General features: G+C 43.7%; 1 protein-coding gene across 2 annotated transcripts in view; it reads left to right on the top strand.

Moving 5' to 3' along the window:
• LOC149936052 (uncharacterized) overlaps window positions 1–17,048 on the top strand; it is a 227,092-nt gene extending 210,044 nt beyond the window's left edge. For both annotated transcript variants that reach the window (XM_090180790.1, XM_090180791.1), the window contains exons 5-20: window positions 4,897–5,121; window positions 5,313–5,406; window positions 7,102–7,299; window positions 8,553–8,702; window positions 10,532–10,621; window positions 10,886–11,045; window positions 11,120–11,282; window positions 11,350–12,651; window positions 13,203–13,585; window positions 13,662–14,012; window positions 14,079–14,357; window positions 14,430–14,870; window positions 14,932–15,399; window positions 15,507–15,943; window positions 16,015–16,325; window positions 16,385–17,048. In XM_090180790.1, the coding sequence (XP_090036916.1) occupies window positions 4,897–5,121; window positions 5,313–5,406; window positions 7,102–7,299; window positions 8,553–8,702; window positions 10,532–10,621; window positions 10,886–11,045; window positions 11,120–11,282; window positions 11,350–12,651; window positions 13,203–13,585; window positions 13,662–14,012; window positions 14,079–14,357; window positions 14,430–14,870; window positions 14,932–15,399; window positions 15,507–15,943; window positions 16,015–16,271 (4,998 nt within the window). In that variant the 3' untranslated portion in view covers window positions 16,272–16,325; window positions 16,385–17,048. The remainder of the gene's footprint in view (window positions 1–4,896; window positions 5,122–5,312; window positions 5,407–7,101; window positions 7,300–8,552; window positions 8,703–10,531; window positions 10,622–10,885; window positions 11,046–11,119; window positions 11,283–11,349; window positions 12,652–13,202; window positions 13,586–13,661; window positions 14,013–14,078; window positions 14,358–14,429; window positions 14,871–14,931; window positions 15,400–15,506; window positions 15,944–16,014; window positions 16,326–16,384) is intronic.
• Window positions 17,049–17,783: the final 735 nt, after the last annotated feature.

Raw genomic sequence — 17,783 nt, 5'->3', positions numbered from 1 at the left:
GGGGGGTTAAGTTGCGGACTGAAAATGAGAGAAACCTCGCTCTAGTTTGTTTGCTACGATAAATTTCAAAATCGTTTTCGTTAGAGTACAAACCGAAAGAAATGGCTCCGAGTTCGACGTAATTCTTTCACTTTTGTCAGACTGATATGATACGGAAGACTAAGCACGATCCGTTACGGAATCGCGGTTTACGGCTAGCTTTAATACGCGGTACTATACGTTACAAACCTAGCTTTTATCGCGAAAGCCATTTTTTGCGTTTGTTTCATTTTCCAATAAAATTGGAGAGAAAGTGGGGCTTTTCCGAGGAATTTATGCCCTCGCAAATTGCTTCTGGAATATAAGTTAAGATCCTACTATAGCTAGCTATATACAACCCGTTCGTCGTTATAAAACGTTACGATTCGCGTGTTTCTGTGGCTAGAATTCCAAAGAGCTAGAAACCAATTCCGCGCTCTAAAAATAATGTTTATTGTGGCGAATAAATGAATAGTAAAATTAACGTTACGCGGCTACACTGTGGATACCAAAGTCATAAATTTTATCGTGTAATACGGATATTTTTAGTATTGTTAGCGAATAAACAACTTGCTAGTTTTATTTTTAGGAAAATGTTGTGTTTTTGTTTGGTTCAAGGAGAAGCTACCCACCAGGAGTAATATTTATATTTTGACCAGCGTTAGTTATTTATCCTTTGTTAGTCCAGCCGTGTCCCGTAAACTGTAAACTGTACGTGGCTGCTTTAGTTCGATAGACAAGTTGCATTCCTTCGCGGAGAAAACATTTTATTTTTAACTCCGACCCATTTACGTTCGAGGCTATAGCTATAGGAACTCCAGTTTTGACCGAACCCTTGGAGCCAAATCGAAGTCAGCTACGCAGTCTCGGAGACTTTACCGATCTCTAGGTCTTACTGAGAACAAGTCGAGTTCCAAGCCGCGTGAGTCGTAAAAGCTATCGTCATAGTTGAAAGTGCGCCGAGGCCTAAGCCCCGAGAACATGATGTAGAAGAGCTGTAGGGAGATTAGCCTGATTATAGGAGGCTCCTTATTGTAGTAAGGAGAATTTTAAGCGCGCTGATCGAAATGAACCGTTAATCAGTGGCGCTCTCGGCTTCCGAAGCTTCGCGAATGACCATCTTGGCACTAAGTAGCGTCCAATCTGCCCTTCGCCGAGTGTCTTCTTTTCGAAAAGAGGCAGAGCGAGCGTGTCCTCTCGAAATGGGGTTTGCCATTCACAGCTGCCGCTTGGACAGGCTCGATGTTCCTTTCACCCTTTTCCACGGAGAAGATGAAAGCTACCGACAGGCGACTTTCTAAAAGGACCTCGCTTTCAATTGAAATTGCGACTGCTGTTGGATTACGTTTTGTTATTCCGAATTCGGGAAGAAAACGGCCGGGGATTTACAACGTGTCAACGGAAATTTTTAATAAGCCCAATGAACTCGAATCGAGATGAATACCAATGATACTTATTTCGTTCCCTTTTTTTTGGTTTTTGTTTCCTCGGATAATTTCGATTCTTTTGTAAAATATGAAGGTATTTCAATCGGCTATTCTCGTACCTTTCGAATCTTATAAAAGTTTTATTCTTTCGAAAGGCTTCTTAAATATTAAAATTTCGAGAGGTTTGAATAATATTAACTCCTCTAAATACGCGATATTGTAAAATTTGTATATATTAGCGTCCCTATTATAAATTATTCTTTTACATTTACCAGCTAAAAATAATGAATCTTTGGTAGCTCCGAATCGTTCTGATTTCGACTAAATTGACCACTTTAATAAATTAATGTTGATATAGAAGATATATTTTATGAAAATAAAGAATCATTAATAATTGGCAATATAAATTTCCGCGAAGGTAATCTTGGTCGAATAGCAGCTTCGTATTTACGTCAGCGATTAGCGAGTTCGCTTTATGAATCGGGAAAACGGGTTATTAGCTCGGGATTTGGATAATCGAATGCGCGATCACGCGGATTCGGAAGAGGCGGAACTGCGGGAAAGACTAAATCGCCTTCGAAACATACGTTTTCGTAATTGGTTCGTTAAAAATCTATTAACAAATCTAGGGATCCCCGCTTTGCTTAGAGCGCCCCGATCATCGATAGATATATCGGACACATTTCAGACAAGGTTTCCGAGCTAAATAAGCCGTATACTCGGACACTGTTGCTTGACTCCGCGCCTAAAATACATCTAGGCGATGTTAGGACTAATTGTTATCGCTTTGCCAGATCGATCGCGCGTTATGACCCCTTATCGTTAAAGTTTCAAACGACTGGGGGACAGATAATAATTAAGACCTATTCGCTTGGTCCGAGAGATAATTGCCTACGAATACGCGTCGGTAGTGATAATTTACTTTGAAAATAGTACCCTCGTTGACAACTTTCTCTTAGACCGATTATTGGAGGATAGTGGCGCGTTTTCCGTGAAAAATGTCTGGCCATCTCTGGCTGGCTATGATGATCGGTATCGAGTTTTGCGGGGACTGATTCCAGCGGACTGCGGCGACTTGACTTAATAGCCATAACGCGAGACTGTCGATTAATGTCATTTCGTATCTAGAGACTGAAGTCGCACCCACTATAGCGCCGCGAGCGATGGTCGACGGCCTTCGCGACTGCCTTTGACTGGACTGTCAACTGATAAGCGTTCCTTTCTAACACCCTCGGAGAACGCTCCCGCTAATTATTGCGCTCTCCCTTTTGGTCGTGATTTATTTACAATTAAGAGTGGATGGGCCTAATTACAGTCGTGGCAGCTCGTCCGGAGTCGCTCGATAGCGAAAGTCTACGTCGTGAAATTGGTTCCGCCGCCAATGGACCAGGGCTAAAAGGTCGTGTCCGAATTCTTTCTATCCGCGGAAGTTGCCCTTATGACTTATCCGGAAGTTGACCTAATTAGATCAGAGGTTCTTGTCCTCTCGTACCGAGTATCGATTCTTTTTCACTTTCATAAATACTAAAAGTACACTAAATATTCTCTTACTATATAAGTATCCATCTCGGACAATGAAACATGAACCTTCGTATGCTCGAGACAGTTTCCACCACACGGCTGTTCTATTATTCCACATATCTTATAACTTATTTATAAACCATATATTTCCCATGAAATAGCATCACTATAGTAATCATTATTTACAGAAATTTGCCCCACACAATTTTTTCAACCATAAACTTAATTTGAGAAATTAGGGTAAGTTTGTGAAGCAGTGGCGTAGGAACGTTTGAGAAGTTGGGGGCAAAGCAGTTAAAACCCAACGGTCTGGGGTCTGGGGTCTGGGGGGTGCAGTCTCCCGGCGATAAGATAAAAAATTAAACCCAAAAACGAACCAAACTTTGTATTTTTTGCAATTGTAAATTTTGTAGGTGAATTTAAATTGATAATTAACAGAAAAATAGAAGATATTTTATTAAGTTTCAAGTTTATTTTGATAAAAAAACAATAGAATATTATTAAGGACCGCAGCTTAAGCCGTTTCTACCTTTATTTCACAAATTTTAATTTTCAACCGAGCATAAAGTGAGAGGGGAATTTTATTAGTTCCCCCAGCAAATTGCTTGGGATACCCTCCTGGTTCCTACGCCCCTGTTGTGAAGGTAGATGTTTTTAGATTAAAACATTAGCGATTTAAGAAAATGAGTACTTATTTATTTAAGTATTTTTTTGGTACAAGCGCAAAACCAAGCAGCAGGGAAATGCGAACATTAAGGTGCGGGTTCGTGTCATGGGTAAAAAGGAACTTTGTAAACAAATCGAGGTAACCAGCGTAAAAAAGTAAACTTAAACAGTATTTAAAATCCCTGCTGTTTGGTTTTGCGCTTGTTGCAGTCTACTTCCAGGGGCTAGTAGGCCGCACTTTGAAGCTTTTGGCGCTCTTTAAACTCATCGTAGGAAAATGGGGAAAAAATTTCTCATCTCGCCCCCTACAACTCCTTAAAATTTTGCTGTATAGACAAACTTTAAAATATATAGAATCATATTAAGCCATAGCAAAATAAGGTCGAAAAGGACCACCAACTACGTAATGTGATTTTTTCTTTTAAATAGGCGTAATTCGAAGCTTTTAAACTCCCTCCTTCGTACATGAAAAGAGGCAAGCGTGTCAGGGAAGGTTTTAAGACAGGTTCGAATTTCGTGTCTTGCCTTCACATGTCACCCATTGACTGGATGTGAGCAGAGAGAGAGACTACGGAAGGGGAGGAAAGCTCGGCCTCGTTAAGCCTGCATTACCGCGACTTCCCTCCTTATATAACACCAGAAGAGGGTGACCCTTGACATATTTCGCGGGGTATATAAAAAAAACCGATAGACCTAACACGTAGACCTTATATTTGACCCGTAGAAAGTTGATCTGCCTTTCCCGAAAATTCAGTTCTTTCTATAGGTATAGTATAGGGCGACAGTCATTCCGTCGGTATTAGCTAGACATTATTTTCAATCTTAGAACGGGGATATCCCCTCTATCCTCGGCGACGTACGTTTTCTGAAATAGTTTTTTCTCTCTTCCACCGTCGAAGGCACGCGTCCGAGGGTTGTGGGGGGGGGGGGGTCTCTGGAAACTTTTTTTGACGTTTTTGTCGACTTTTCTTTCGGGTTTTGAATGTCACTTGTCACGTGCCCGTCTTGGCGTTCTGTTTGTTCTCCGAGAGGAGAAAGTACCGGAGGGATGGATGGGAGTCTAACGGTATAGACTCGGTTCTGGGTTTCTGGGGACTGGCAAGATGTGAGGTAGCTTGAATCAGACTAGGGGCTTTCCCCCGATTTCGCTAAATAGGTTTGTATTGATTTTGGGAAAGAAACTCAGTTGGTCGAGTTGCCTAGTTCGGTCTTAAGCCTAACCATATTATTTCCAATGTTAGTGAAATGTCTCGTTAATTTTTAGGTGAAAGTAATGCTGCGTATTTGTCACGGTCGAACCGATTCAGATGATTCCTCGACTGACCAGTCCACCTCATCGTCGTTCTTGAACGTTGACCAACGCAAGAAACAACTGTCCGTCTTCGATCCATCTGCCTGCGGCCTCAATACCCCTGCCGACCGGAGGGTTGGAGTTTCGGCACCCAAAATGTTCGCGTTCGACGCCATCTTTTCTCAGGATGACACGCAGGTTCGTTGAAGATTCGAAAGTTGGCTTAAGCAAACATTTACTGAAACGTTAATAATTTTTAATATTATAATGTAATTTTTTTATTTAATGTTGATTTTGCTTAGAATTAAATTGATATTTCTCAGACTTAGTAAACGCGATAAAGAAGCTTTTATTATATATATCGAAACGGTTTCTGTTGGCAATTCCAGACGGAGGTGTGTTCCAGTTCTTTAACGGACGTCATCCAAGCTGTTGTCAACGGAAATGACGGTTGTCTCTTCGTATACGGACACTCCAAACTAGGTACCCGAACGCTTTTTTAATATTTGTTTTCGGCGGTAAAACTTCGACGATAACGGGGTTAAAATATTTGGCTCTCTTCCTCTCGTCATAATTTGGGAAACACTCGGCAGTATTTTCTCCTCTCTTGTCCTAAATGACCGAAGGAAAGAAAACCAATGAAACTAAACGTGTTCGGCGCTAATGGTTTCCAATAAAAACAGTTCGAAGTTATATTTGATCGAGATAAATGTAGCGTCGCTGTTTTCCGACGATTCCTTTCGCTCGACTCCCGCAAACTTCTTCTCGGAACGATAAAACGAACTACGACCACTTAAAAGTTTCCAAGCAGACTCTTCTCCTGACGTAACAAGAAATTTCCAAAAAAAGAGAGAGATGGGGGAATGTTGGTCACCCCCTTTTCCGAAAGTCAGAGAAAAAAAGCAAGGCAAAAATAAAGTAAAAACGGCGGAAACAACCCGTGGCAATCGTTCCGAGTCTTACTTTTAGACTTAACCCATCACCCGCGCTTCGCTCGTAATACCAGCTAACCCTTTAAGTAAATTTTTTGTCCAACTGACTTTGGTATTTTTTTTTCCTTTAAACCGAGTCTTCCGCTTTTAAATTATAAAAATTCTCCCCCTCCTTCTCCGGCCTAGCGTATACGCCATCGTCCCGAGCTTTCATCTCCCTCATCTTTCGGTAGCTCGGAAAGAAGGCTCGCTTCTGGCTTTCCTCGGCAGGTGGAGCCACTCTCACATTTAAGGCCAAGCTGCGAGACTTTTCAAAATGGACTTCTCGTGTTGTCACATTTTTCTGTTGGGCTCGCTTTGTCTTCTTTCTTTCTCTCTCCGCACTCTATTCCGCCCGTATATATCTACGGAGATTGTGTTAGGACGCATTATCACGTTGCTTCTGCCGCTGGCGAGGTTTCCTCGAGCGCCTGGGTGAGGGGCTTCCCGTGATGAAATGCAAAGCTTCATCCGTTATTTTATGGCTGGACATTTTCTTCCCTTTTCTCCCCGTCTCAGTCCGTCCCTTTTTCACTTTCGCCTATTCGAGTCCCCCGTTATATTCGAGGAGACGTAAAACTGGAAAATGGCGAGCTATGTTTCACTTTTTCTTTCGCTTCGGCCCAGTTGGACTGCCTCGCCGCCTCGTCTATTATACGTTTCGAGGGACCCCGGTGTTTACCTTTTATAACACCTTATTGATGGTTATGTATCTTTCAAAATCGTCGCTCGCCTTTCATTCTTTTTTTTCTTTATATCTCCGCGTCTTTCTGCTAAAAAAAACCGACGCCAACTGAAGTTTTTGAAAATAAATGTTTCCGTCAGTGATTCAGACTGGGAAGGATAAGCAGACATACGGGAGTAACGGAATGGCTCCCCGTTTAGCTCTTTGAGTCGGGTTCATTTTCGGCTGGCGACATCTGTATTCGGAAAAGAGGACTAAGAAGAAAGGGGGGCATCGTACTCCCAGATGGCTCCAGTCAAAAATAGATCCAAACTCCCCAATGATCAGTTACTCCTGTATGTCTGCTTTATTCCTCCAAGATGAAGATCGCTAACACCGAGGCTGCCATCTAGTGGCTTAAATATTAAGTATTAGGTTCTATTAAAATAATAATATTATATTTACGGCTCTACGAAGATATATTATACATTTTTCTAATATTACTTAATCATGTTCTGATTTTGGTAATGGTTTTCGTTTCAGGAAAGACGTATACGATGACGGGCGGTTGGTCGTCTCCGCAGGAGTTAGGGGTGATTCCGTGTTCCCTGTGCTGGTTGTTTCGGCTTATCAACGAGCATAAACAAAGGACAGGTGCCAGGTTCTCGGTTCGGGTTTCGGCGGTGGAGATTACGGGCAAGAACGAAAATCTACGGGATCTGCTTTCGGATATCGCATCTGGTAAATATATTCTTTGAATTTAATACCGATTTACTCTCTTGACCCTACTACCATCATGTTTGCATTCGCTTAATACGACGGTGCATGCTCCGGTTAAATATTCAAATAAAAAATACATAATGTGGAGTGAAATACGCCATATAACGATTAACTAAAGCTATTACATCGAAAAATAAATATCCCTAGGCTGTTTTTGAAACAAGTACCCCTACATCCCAAAAAATATGGCTTTTACATATGTAAATATAATATCTTAGGCTCAAATTATCTAGCGACTTTTAATGCCTTAATATTGGTGGTGGTGCTACGCGAGTCAACAAACACCCTACACTTACTTATCGTTCACCTAGAGCTACAAGTTTTTATGAGAAGGGGAAATCGAAGATCTCGGGGGTAAACCCCTATAACCAATGGGGAGATAACTTGAAAACTCAACGCAGAAGGCATTCTTTCGAGTTTTCACCCAGTGCCACAAGCTGTGATCGAACCCGTTCTCCCTCGCTGCGACGTGAAAGTTATACGCCATAATTTACGTTTTACATAATTTAGCGGAGTTATACCCACGGTAAATATTCAGTCGTGATGCCTCGTACACATCCGCGATTTGGCGAGAAATTGCCTCCCATTGAAAATCGCCTCAAGCCTGCGAAGGTACATATTTAATAGACTAAATGACTACTTCTCTCATAAGATATGCATTATAAACTAATCAGCTAAGCTAATACCCATGCATCACCTGTTCCTAGGCCTAAGTCATCTAGTGACTTTTAAAGCCATTAATTCAGGTGGCCGGGTTACAATGCAAGCCCTTCATGCCACGTGAGCCAACAGCCCCCTACACTAACTATTACCGTTAACCTAAAGATGTTTTTATGGTAAGGTTAAGCCGAAGAACTCGGGGAAAAACCCCTTTAACCAGTGGGGAGAAAACTTGCAAACTCTACGCGGAAGGAGTTGTTCCGAGTTATCTACCAGTGCCACAAGTTGGGATCGAACCCGGCTCCTCTTGCTGCGAGGCGAAAGTGCTAACCACTCCGCCATGCACCCCACTTCCGCTATAATGTCTATATAGTAATATCATTATAGACCTACCGCCTTTCAGCTTTAGTTTTAAAATCAGAGCAATTTAAAGAGCGTATTTTTTATATGAAAAATAACAAGCACCTTTTTAACCTCTCCGTAACGAAAAAAATAACAACAGCGATGAAATCCGAGGCGGCTCGTTAATGTTTCTTTTCTCTCTGGCGCTGCAGGAACGGAAGGAAGCGGTCCATCTCCGGCAATTTACCTGCGGGACGATCCGATCTTTGGCACTCGACTGATGAATCACAGCGAGCTCAGGGCGCCCACGGCCGAAAAGGCCGCTTTCCTACTGGACGCGGCGCTGGCCGCTCGGAGCATTGGTAAGGAGACAACGCGTTCCTCGCCCGCATCCCTCGTAGCGTACTTGTCGCTCACTTACGGAACACGCGGAAAAAAGACGATTACGCAGAAGCGTAAAAAAAAGGAGAAACAAAATCTTTAGCGGCCAACCCAATCAGAATCCTTTTCTTTTTTGTATAGAACTTGTTGTCCGAGTTGGCCGTCCATAACTATTCCTTCTACTTCTTTAATAGTTTCTTTTTCTCTCGGCATTTCCGCGTCCTTGGTCAATTTGTCGGGCAGCTTCCCGAATAGATCTTTGGTACTTAGGCGCGTTCCGGGTTGGCGGCTGGACAAAAGAGGGCCATTGGCGAGGGGAGAAGGGAGACCCACGAAGCTGTAAGAACGGGTAATCTAGTACAATTTACAATCGAAATAAAAGTATTTTCCATTAGAGTTAGTCCAACGAGTCGGAACTAACGCGCTTCGTGCCGCCGCCGCCGCGGGCGAAACAAGAACAAGTTGCTTCTCTTCTTCTCCGTCTTCCATTCTTCGTTTTTGCCGCGTTCGCTTCTTTGAGTTTTCTCTCTGCCAGATATTATTAAGACTTTCCTCGGAATCAAGAAAAAGAAATAACTTTTATTTAGGCTTTTTTTTATGAAAGGGGAAAATAGAGCGGTTCCCATTAGGTGATTACGGCCACGATATAGATTTTGATATTATCTAAAAACTATTTATAACTGTTACGTAGATATCATAGATGTAGTACTTTTATCAAACGTTCCATTATTATTAGGACGGGAAGTTAAGGCGATTGATTTTATTTTTTTTATTTCGCCTGATGCGAACAAACTTGAGGGAAGTCGACACGGACCGTGGAATCGTAAAAAAAGGGGGACTTTGAGACGGTTGGGGGTATTTTAAGATTATAGCGCGAGAGGGGGGCCGATGTCTCGAAGCATTGTCAACAGATGCTGGGCCATTTTCGGAGAAGGCCTAATTTCGTCATTCGTCCAATATCGCTTTCTTTCGTAGTCTTATCTCTCTGCCTCTTTTTTTTTTGTCTTCGTCTCTCAAGATTTGCGGAGAAGCGAACGAAAGGGGGTAACGATATTAGATAAACGGGCGGCAGCAAGGCCGTGCCTGGAACGAGCTTTCGCGCCATAAACGTGACGTTGTCTGTCCCGGCGGCGAATGAGAGACAGCAACAGTTGCGCGTGACAGCTGATCCTGACGGGCAAATTAGACGAGGAAAGGCCTCGGAGTTGCCGTAGTCGACGCGTCATTCCGTCTACCTGACACTCGCGATGTTGTTCGCACGAGGATAGTCTTTACCGTACCATCTTTATTCCGTCCGTACTGTCCAGTAGGGTGACGGGGACGCGTCCCTCTAGCCCCGAGCCCAGGGAAAACTGGCCATTATTAGAGAATGGGCACTTTGGAGTTTCTACCGTAGCCGGCGTCCCACGCGCCGCCGAATCATCCAGCTTCAACTCCTTCGCTCGTTTTTCCCGCGCACCATTTTCGACAGACAATGCCCATTTATTTCTTTTTGCTCTCCGTCTCTCTGTCGCTGCCTTTTCTAAGAGCCACGGGACGGTGGGGGCGGGGAATCGAATTTCATTCCGTATTCTATGTAGCATCCCTCCCTTCTTTTGAGCGTGTAACGCGCTCTGTTTCACTTTGGAATCACCCCCTCCCGTCCTCCACCTAAATTCCGATCGAAGAAAATAACCATACGACATTTTATTCATATAACGTACATCTAACTGGCTCAACGCTAAAAAAATACACGATGAAAAATACACTTTTTACGAATAAAATGTATGGGTCGGTTTATTAAATTGTGAAATTTATTTTTGACGCGTAGCTGAAACAGACGAAGACAGTCGAAATTCGCATTTCCTGTTCACTCTTCACGTCTATCAGTATCGAGTAGAAAAGGGAGGAAAAGGCGGAGGTGAGTATTTCGTAGTCGTAACAATATTCCTTTAAATCGTACTGTCGAATATATTTTTCTTACATTTACTGACATATATGAAAGTCAGCGTTCCTATTTACGACAACGTTGGCGATTAGACTTACAATTGTTAGAGCCAAAATAAAGTCATGACGATTTCATTTTACGCTCTCTTATTTCCTAAATAGAATGGTCTGAGAGTGCTAAAAGAAATTCGTCGCGAGAAAAAAATAATTAAAGAGTTTGTTTCGTTTTCTTCGACAGTGGCTGGAGGTCGAAGCCGCCTTCATTTATTCGATCTCGGAAGTTGCGAAAAGCAGGCCAAACCGAGAGAAGGTGGAGCTGGTGGGCAGTGTTTGACATTATCCGCTCTTGGAAATGTCATTTTAGCTCTTTTCAATGGTCAAAAACACGTTCCTTGCAAGTGCGTTGAGTCAAATATACTAGATGGCGTGATTTCCAAATACTACTTTGCTAAGTTAATATAATTACACGCAGGGATAGTAAAGTCACTCAAATCATGAGGGAAGCTCTGGGTAGTTTAACGTGCAGGGCGGCCATGATCGCGCACGTCTCTTCACACCCCAGTCACTACGCCGAGTCTCTATCAACTATCCAGCTGGCCTCCAGAGTACACAGAATGAGACGCAAGAAACTCAAAGTAAGTTCCGAGTTTCTCAGTAAATTTTACTCTAAATCACGTGGGTAATTTGTCGTCTGTTTAACAGTACATGGGAGTGGGAACGACGGACACGGCTGACGATAAATTATGTCGACCCTTCATTCGTTCGCACGCGGTGAGTGACGACGGTGTCAAGTCTGGCAGTAGTGATCCCGATTATACCTCCAGTAGCGAACAGTCTTGTGACACGGTAATTTACGTGGGCGCAGCCGGCTTACCCTTACCGGAAAGGGACTTGACGGACAATGAAGGGCCACCGCCGCTCTTGCGTGATTTAACCAATCAGAACTCGTCCAACAACTCTGCCACTACGAATAAAGGTGCCAAATCAAACTCCACGCCTTCCAACACCGATCAGGTTCCTAAAGTTTCCGCGGATTCACAACAGGGTAACAGTGCCGCGAATGAGACCCAAACGGTGTCCGGTCACTCTTCCAACGCGGCGAGCAAAAGTGCCTTGTCGAAACACGGCCCCAGCGCCGGTGCGATCCGACAAGCCAGCGGCAGCCGCACTCAGTTGGTTCAAAGCGAAGCGGCGGGACAAACCAAAACCTCAACAGCCGGTCAAACTAATTCGGCGACCGGGACGCCCCGTAAAAGCGGGGCCAAAAGAACGCAAAGCTCCAAAACGGGAGTCGCGAGTGGACAGGGTTCGGTGGCGCCCAAGCCGAAAGACGCGGTGGCTCCTCAGAAAGATCCCAAAGTTCAAAGCGATGAACTGTGGATCGACGGTCCTAGGTTTTGCAAACCGCGTTTCGATTCGAGGACGTTGCATCAGCTACAGAAGGAACAGTGGGTGGACGGACCGGCTGTCAATTACGGATATATGGACGATCATAAGCAGGATATGATCTTGAAATGGGTCGAGGAGCACTCGAAACACGCCCAGAGTAAACAAGAACGAATGAAGGAGGTTTGGATCGACTTTCCTCGGGGTCCCGTGGCCGGTCCCGGTTCGGGCGGAATTTTAGTTGAAGGTCAAACGGATTATCATCGGCGACCTTCGTTCGCATCGCACGGTGAAAGAAGCCACAGGACTAGCTCCTCCCTGCGCAGGGCCAAGGAAGAAGCCAAACGGAGAGCGGCTGCTCAACTATCGGGGGCCAAAGAGGGTCCCAACAAACAGATACCAAACGCCGAAGAAGGTGAATTGGTGACCGGTGTTGATAGCGATGATAACGCCGATTCCGCCAGCACTTCGGCAGATATTGACGACGGTGATAATGAAATGGGTAACATGGCCAATGATATCGACGACGAAGACGATCGGGAGTTTATAAACAACAAGGACGAAGAGTTCCAGGGCACTTTGGAGGAACTAGAGGAAACTTTGTCGAAAACCCGGCAGGTAAAAATAATCATTTTTGCGTTATCTGTCAAGTACTGATAGTAATTTCTGACAAATTCACTTTTTCAAAATTGGGTTTCGTAAGGCGCTATTTCCAAGTCAGGGGGGGTTTGTGTATCATTTCTTTTTGGGGGCGGGAAAGTGGGTTGAAAAAAGAAGACGCGCCTAATGGTTGGCAGTCGTCTCGTCTGGTTGATGCTTCAAGAAGCCTCGCGAGACTGATTTGTCGTCTGACCCTAGCGTATAAATAATGCATCGCTTCATTATCGGGACTGACTGTCAACTGGAAGATATAGAGAAGGAAATGATGGACGACCTATCCGCGCTTCTTCCTCTCTCGCTGTCCTTTCGAAATAAGGTCGCTTTCAAAGTAGCTCTCGTCTTATATCTAGGTTCCTCTAAAAATAGTCTATCCTTTTACCGTAAAATATGACACTAATATTGACAGTAACGTCGCTTACGGTACTAACGAGAAACCTTCTGTCATTCATTCAATAATTTTAAATATGAATGGTGAAATACACGAGGGTTTATTTACTGACGGCACTTAGGTTATTCTGGAGTACGCTGACAGTGACGAGGACGACGATCAGCCTCCCGAGACGATCGAGGTGATGGACCCCGAAGAACCCGTCCAAATGCAAGATTCTTGCCTCCAAGTTAACGAGGAGGACATTATGGCAGCCTGTTGGATGTTAGATGACGTTACTAGCGCCGCCTCCGAAAATCCCCTTCCCGAGGTGGACCAAGAAAGCTTGGAAGGCAGCGACGAGCATCCCCTCAGGATACTGAGCCGTGAAGGTCTCAACTTAGCGTCGTCTTTTACCGATTCCCGATCAGTCAGCGTTGATTTGGATACCATGAGCGTCCCCGATGACACGCCGAGGTCGTGGAGGAAATATATAAGAGGTCCTAGCACCATCGGAAAATTGAGGTACTCGAATAACTTGACTAGTTTGACGCGGTTCTTTGTCATCAATTGCCAATAACGTGTTGTTGCCAATATCAAGGGATCCGGCCTCGTTCGCGGCTGCCATAAGATTGACGGACCCTGACGAAACGTCCAGCGTTCATTCGAGCTTCAGGAGCGACGTCTTGTCCCAGAAATTGGAGCGAATAGCTAGGTTGAGGGAAATCTCGCTAGCCGCAGCCGAGGGGACCAAATTTTCGGACAGGGCGAGTGACGATATAACCATGTGCAAAGCCAACTCTGCTTCCAAACTAAACACTGGTCTTCCATCAAGAACCGCAAGGCTTACGATGTCGGATATGCTATTCGGTAGTCGAGACTCGAGCTTAGACGAAATGGTGGAAGATGTTACCAGTATCCATAGCGAACCAGCCGAACTAGATTTCGATAGGTTAGTCGTTTTTGTTTTAATTTACTTTCTAAAGAAATTTAAACTAATTTTAACAATTCCATTAAGGTGCGACTACAAGTTCAATATCAAACCGATGAATGGCTTAAAGCTAGAAGCGTTTTACAATAAACTGTACAACACTACGTCTTTCTTGGAACAAGCTTTGCAAGCCAAATCTCCGTCGACATCTTTACTGAGTTCTAGCTCTCGAATCCCATCGGCCAAAAGACAAGTGATAGCCAACCCGAGCTGCTACGCGGTTCCCAAGGTTGAATACGCCGCGTACCAAAGGTCTTCCTCGATCTCTCAACCACCAGAGAAATTAAAAACTGTAGGTTCTTGCAGGTACGCTTGTATCAATGCACCGACGAATGATTGCTTGGAGCCTAATTTTATAAAACCTTTATCGCCGCGAAGGAATCTGTCTGGAAACGTATCCGATACGGGAGGGGAAGCGGGAAGTGACGGAACCAGTTCAGGGACCGGAAGTAAACGGAACTCTTTGGACGAAAGGAAGAGGCGAAGCTACATCACGTCCTTGCGGCATCCGGATGGAGCTTCGAATCCTCATTTAAACAAACATCCGTCCATGACTCAAATCACTCAACCTCCCGCTTTGGTCAACAGTCCGAGTTCCACGGTTCGAATGGTCAGCTCACCCACGAGCAAACCGCAACGGTCTCCTGGAAGCGGCGCTTGTTCGTTAGAATCTGACGAAAAGCCAGTAACGGTGCCACATCAGGAACAAACTATAAATTATCAAATGGAATACGGTACGCCATTCCAGTATGAAAAACAAAATGTGCCAATCTTGACTCCGGGTCAATCGCCAACCGCCAAAGTATCTAGATTATCCAGGTATGTTTCAAACCCTTCGTTTTCGTAAACACTGGAAATACTTAACGAAATGTTGTTTAAGGCTTCTCGGTCGAAGCGGAAGTGGCGCTACTATCTCCTCCGAGAAAACGAGCAAATCGAAGGATAGCTCGTCTTCTAAACATCACAAATCCCCTAAAGGCAGTCCCAAGATGAGTTCTAGGTCGACCCCGAACGGGTCACCAAGTCGTCAGCAACAGGTGTTGGGTACACCCTACGGAGCCTGTAGTCCGGCTTGGATTCCTACCAGGAGTAGTCCTACGAGTAGCTCTACGGGTGCTCCTACCATGTGCTGCAACTCCATGAAAGCCATTGGTGGAAGGTCTTCCAAGAGCAAACAGTCAACGATACCATCCAACGGGTCCAGTAAACATTCGCCTAAGACTGAAAAGCAACAGAGAAAGGTGGCCATTAATTCCGGCAACTGCGGTCAAAACGGAAACTGTTGTTCCGGGGCCAACGGAGACGCCAAGGAGCATAAGAAGGCTCAAAAGTCGAAGATACTCGCCAGGTAGTGTTTTAAATGTAGTATTTTGTTTCGGTTCACATTGAAATTTACTTTTCTTTCGTATTTTATCGCATTTATGCCAAAACTAAAGCGAAAGTATTTTCCTTCAGAAGCTCTTCTTCACCAGTGACCTCTTGCGACGAGAAAGAGACCCTATGCGGAGACAGAGACGGCTGCGAAACGCCTCACTGCAAAACGCCTCTGATGGTCGGTGATCAATCTGTCAGAAAGAGATCGGGAACGGTGGCGTCCTCTTCGTCCGGGTTACCATCGCCTTATTCCTTGATCACCAAGGCTCGTTTAACTCACCATTCGAGCAGTGGACATGGTAGCGACAGTAGCGTTAACAGCGGTGACCTTCGGGATGGAAAGGAACCCTTGATGAAAGGGATGAAGGGTCAACAGTGCTCGGGAACCAGCTCGGGATACGAAAGCATCTTGAGGGACAGCGAAGGAACGCCGTTATCATCTTCCAGCCAAGAATCCGAATGTGATGATTTAACCGCGGAGGGCAGAGGGCGGAAAGGGAAGAGGAAGAAAGTTCAAGGTACGCTCTAAGCTATTATGCCACGTCTCTTCGAGGCTTAACTCAACGAGATTTTGTTAAATTATCGGTAGGGGGGTCAACTAAACGCAGCCGATCCGCTCCAGCCAGAGTTCCCAATGGCAATGGGCAACAACGCAGTCCAGGCGCGACCGGAAACGGGGCTACCAGTGCCTTTATCGATCACCAGCCTAGAACGACCTCTAACGGAAGGTCGGGAAGACACCACCATCATATCCAACAACACTGGGGAAATGGCCGACTAAGAACGTCCGAAGATGACGTCTGTTGTACCGGTCTCCTTTGCTGTCGACTGCTAGATTTCTACTGACCCCACGGAATAAACCCTCGACTGCACTATTCGAGGAAAAGCATCAAATATCCAGTAAGATTAACCATATTTTTATATTTTCAAGGGACTTAATTAATCGAAGAAATGTTTAGTGTTCGGGGAAACCAACGTACATCAGCTCAATATAAACATTGTTGGAAAAACATTGTCCTTAATCTCTCGAGAATATTTTTTAATTCCCAAACCCCGACCTACCCAAACCCGCGTTTGGACCAAACCCGATGGGACGAGGCACTCTCATCCGGTAAAAAAAGGGGAAAATGGAAGCTTCCCTATTTGTATTATTGGACAATCTTTCTAGTCTCCGAGATATAATTAGATGGATTTGTCTCATACATACTTAGAGATAAATATGCCGATGGTTTTAGTCCGAAGAAAGATATAAAAGATGAAATTTACTTGTATATTTTTCTTTTTCGTTTAATTTCGTTTTATCTCTATTTTTACCGAGACGTAAAAACGCCAAATTGTCAGAAAAAAAGTTTCAGTTTTTACGCTAAATAGTTCCTGGGTGAGAAAGTGCAGAGAAACGGAAATTATCTTGTGCGGATAATTTTACCACGTTGCGAAAAAATAGCCAACTTTATATACTATAAATATCCAATATAATTGGTTCCTCGGATTTGTTTCTAAAACTAATCTTCTATAGACTTCGTATAATGAAAAAAAAACAATAAGAAAATAAATATTTAAAAACCAGAAAAATATCTAAAATGAATACTGTATGTATATTAATATAAAAAAACACAAACTGAAAAATTGTGACACTTGTACAAAAAAAAGTAAAAGAAAATAAATACATGAAATCCTCAAATACAAAATATATTTATTCAATCGTTGAGTGCTCGACGCTGTAACTGCGAGAATTACGAAAGGCGTAGTAAAGGAACTGAAGTTTAAGAAGTTGCGTTTTACATTAGCTTACGACTTATTCTTATCGTTGTTTAACAGCGACCTCAATTTTTTTTTAATTTGTTAATTTGACCATCAAGAAACATTGTGGAGTGTATTTTTTCCCAACTTTCTTTTCCCGGAGTAGAATAATATTTTCCGAGATATTCGTTAAGAATATTAAACAAGTCAATTTCTAGCTCTTTATGGATCCGTAGACTCAGACTGCAACGCCTTTTCTTTTGCATATTTTTTATTATTTTTCCACCAAAAAAGTGAAGGAGGCTGGGAAAGGCAGTATCCTGGGGGGGGGGGTGAATTATTAGGAGTCCTTTGGCTCATTCATATTCATGAACTTATCCGAGTAGAAAATGTTTTAGCTTTTTTCTTTAAGCGATATACTGTACGATGGAGGGGTGGTCTCTGAAACTTATATTTCCCCGCTCGACTTATTTCTCTGGAGATGGGGGATTATTAAAACGACGCCAAATATATGCGAGAAAACTTACAGTAGAAAAATGTTTAGACCTATTTTTGATCTCCAATGTCTCAAATCAAGAAACCAATTTTCAAGTGACGTCACCAGCTCGCTACACAATG

Source organism: Leiobunum rupestre, chromosome 7 (genome assembly GCF_980474605.1).
Source record: "Leiobunum rupestre chromosome 7, qqLeiRupe1.1.hap1, whole genome shotgun sequence".
Taxonomy (NCBI): domain Eukaryota; kingdom Metazoa; phylum Arthropoda; class Arachnida; order Opiliones; family Sclerosomatidae; genus Leiobunum; species Leiobunum rupestre.
Note: the sequence above shows the minus strand (reverse complement) of the source record. Positions and strands in the feature narration are given on the sequence as shown.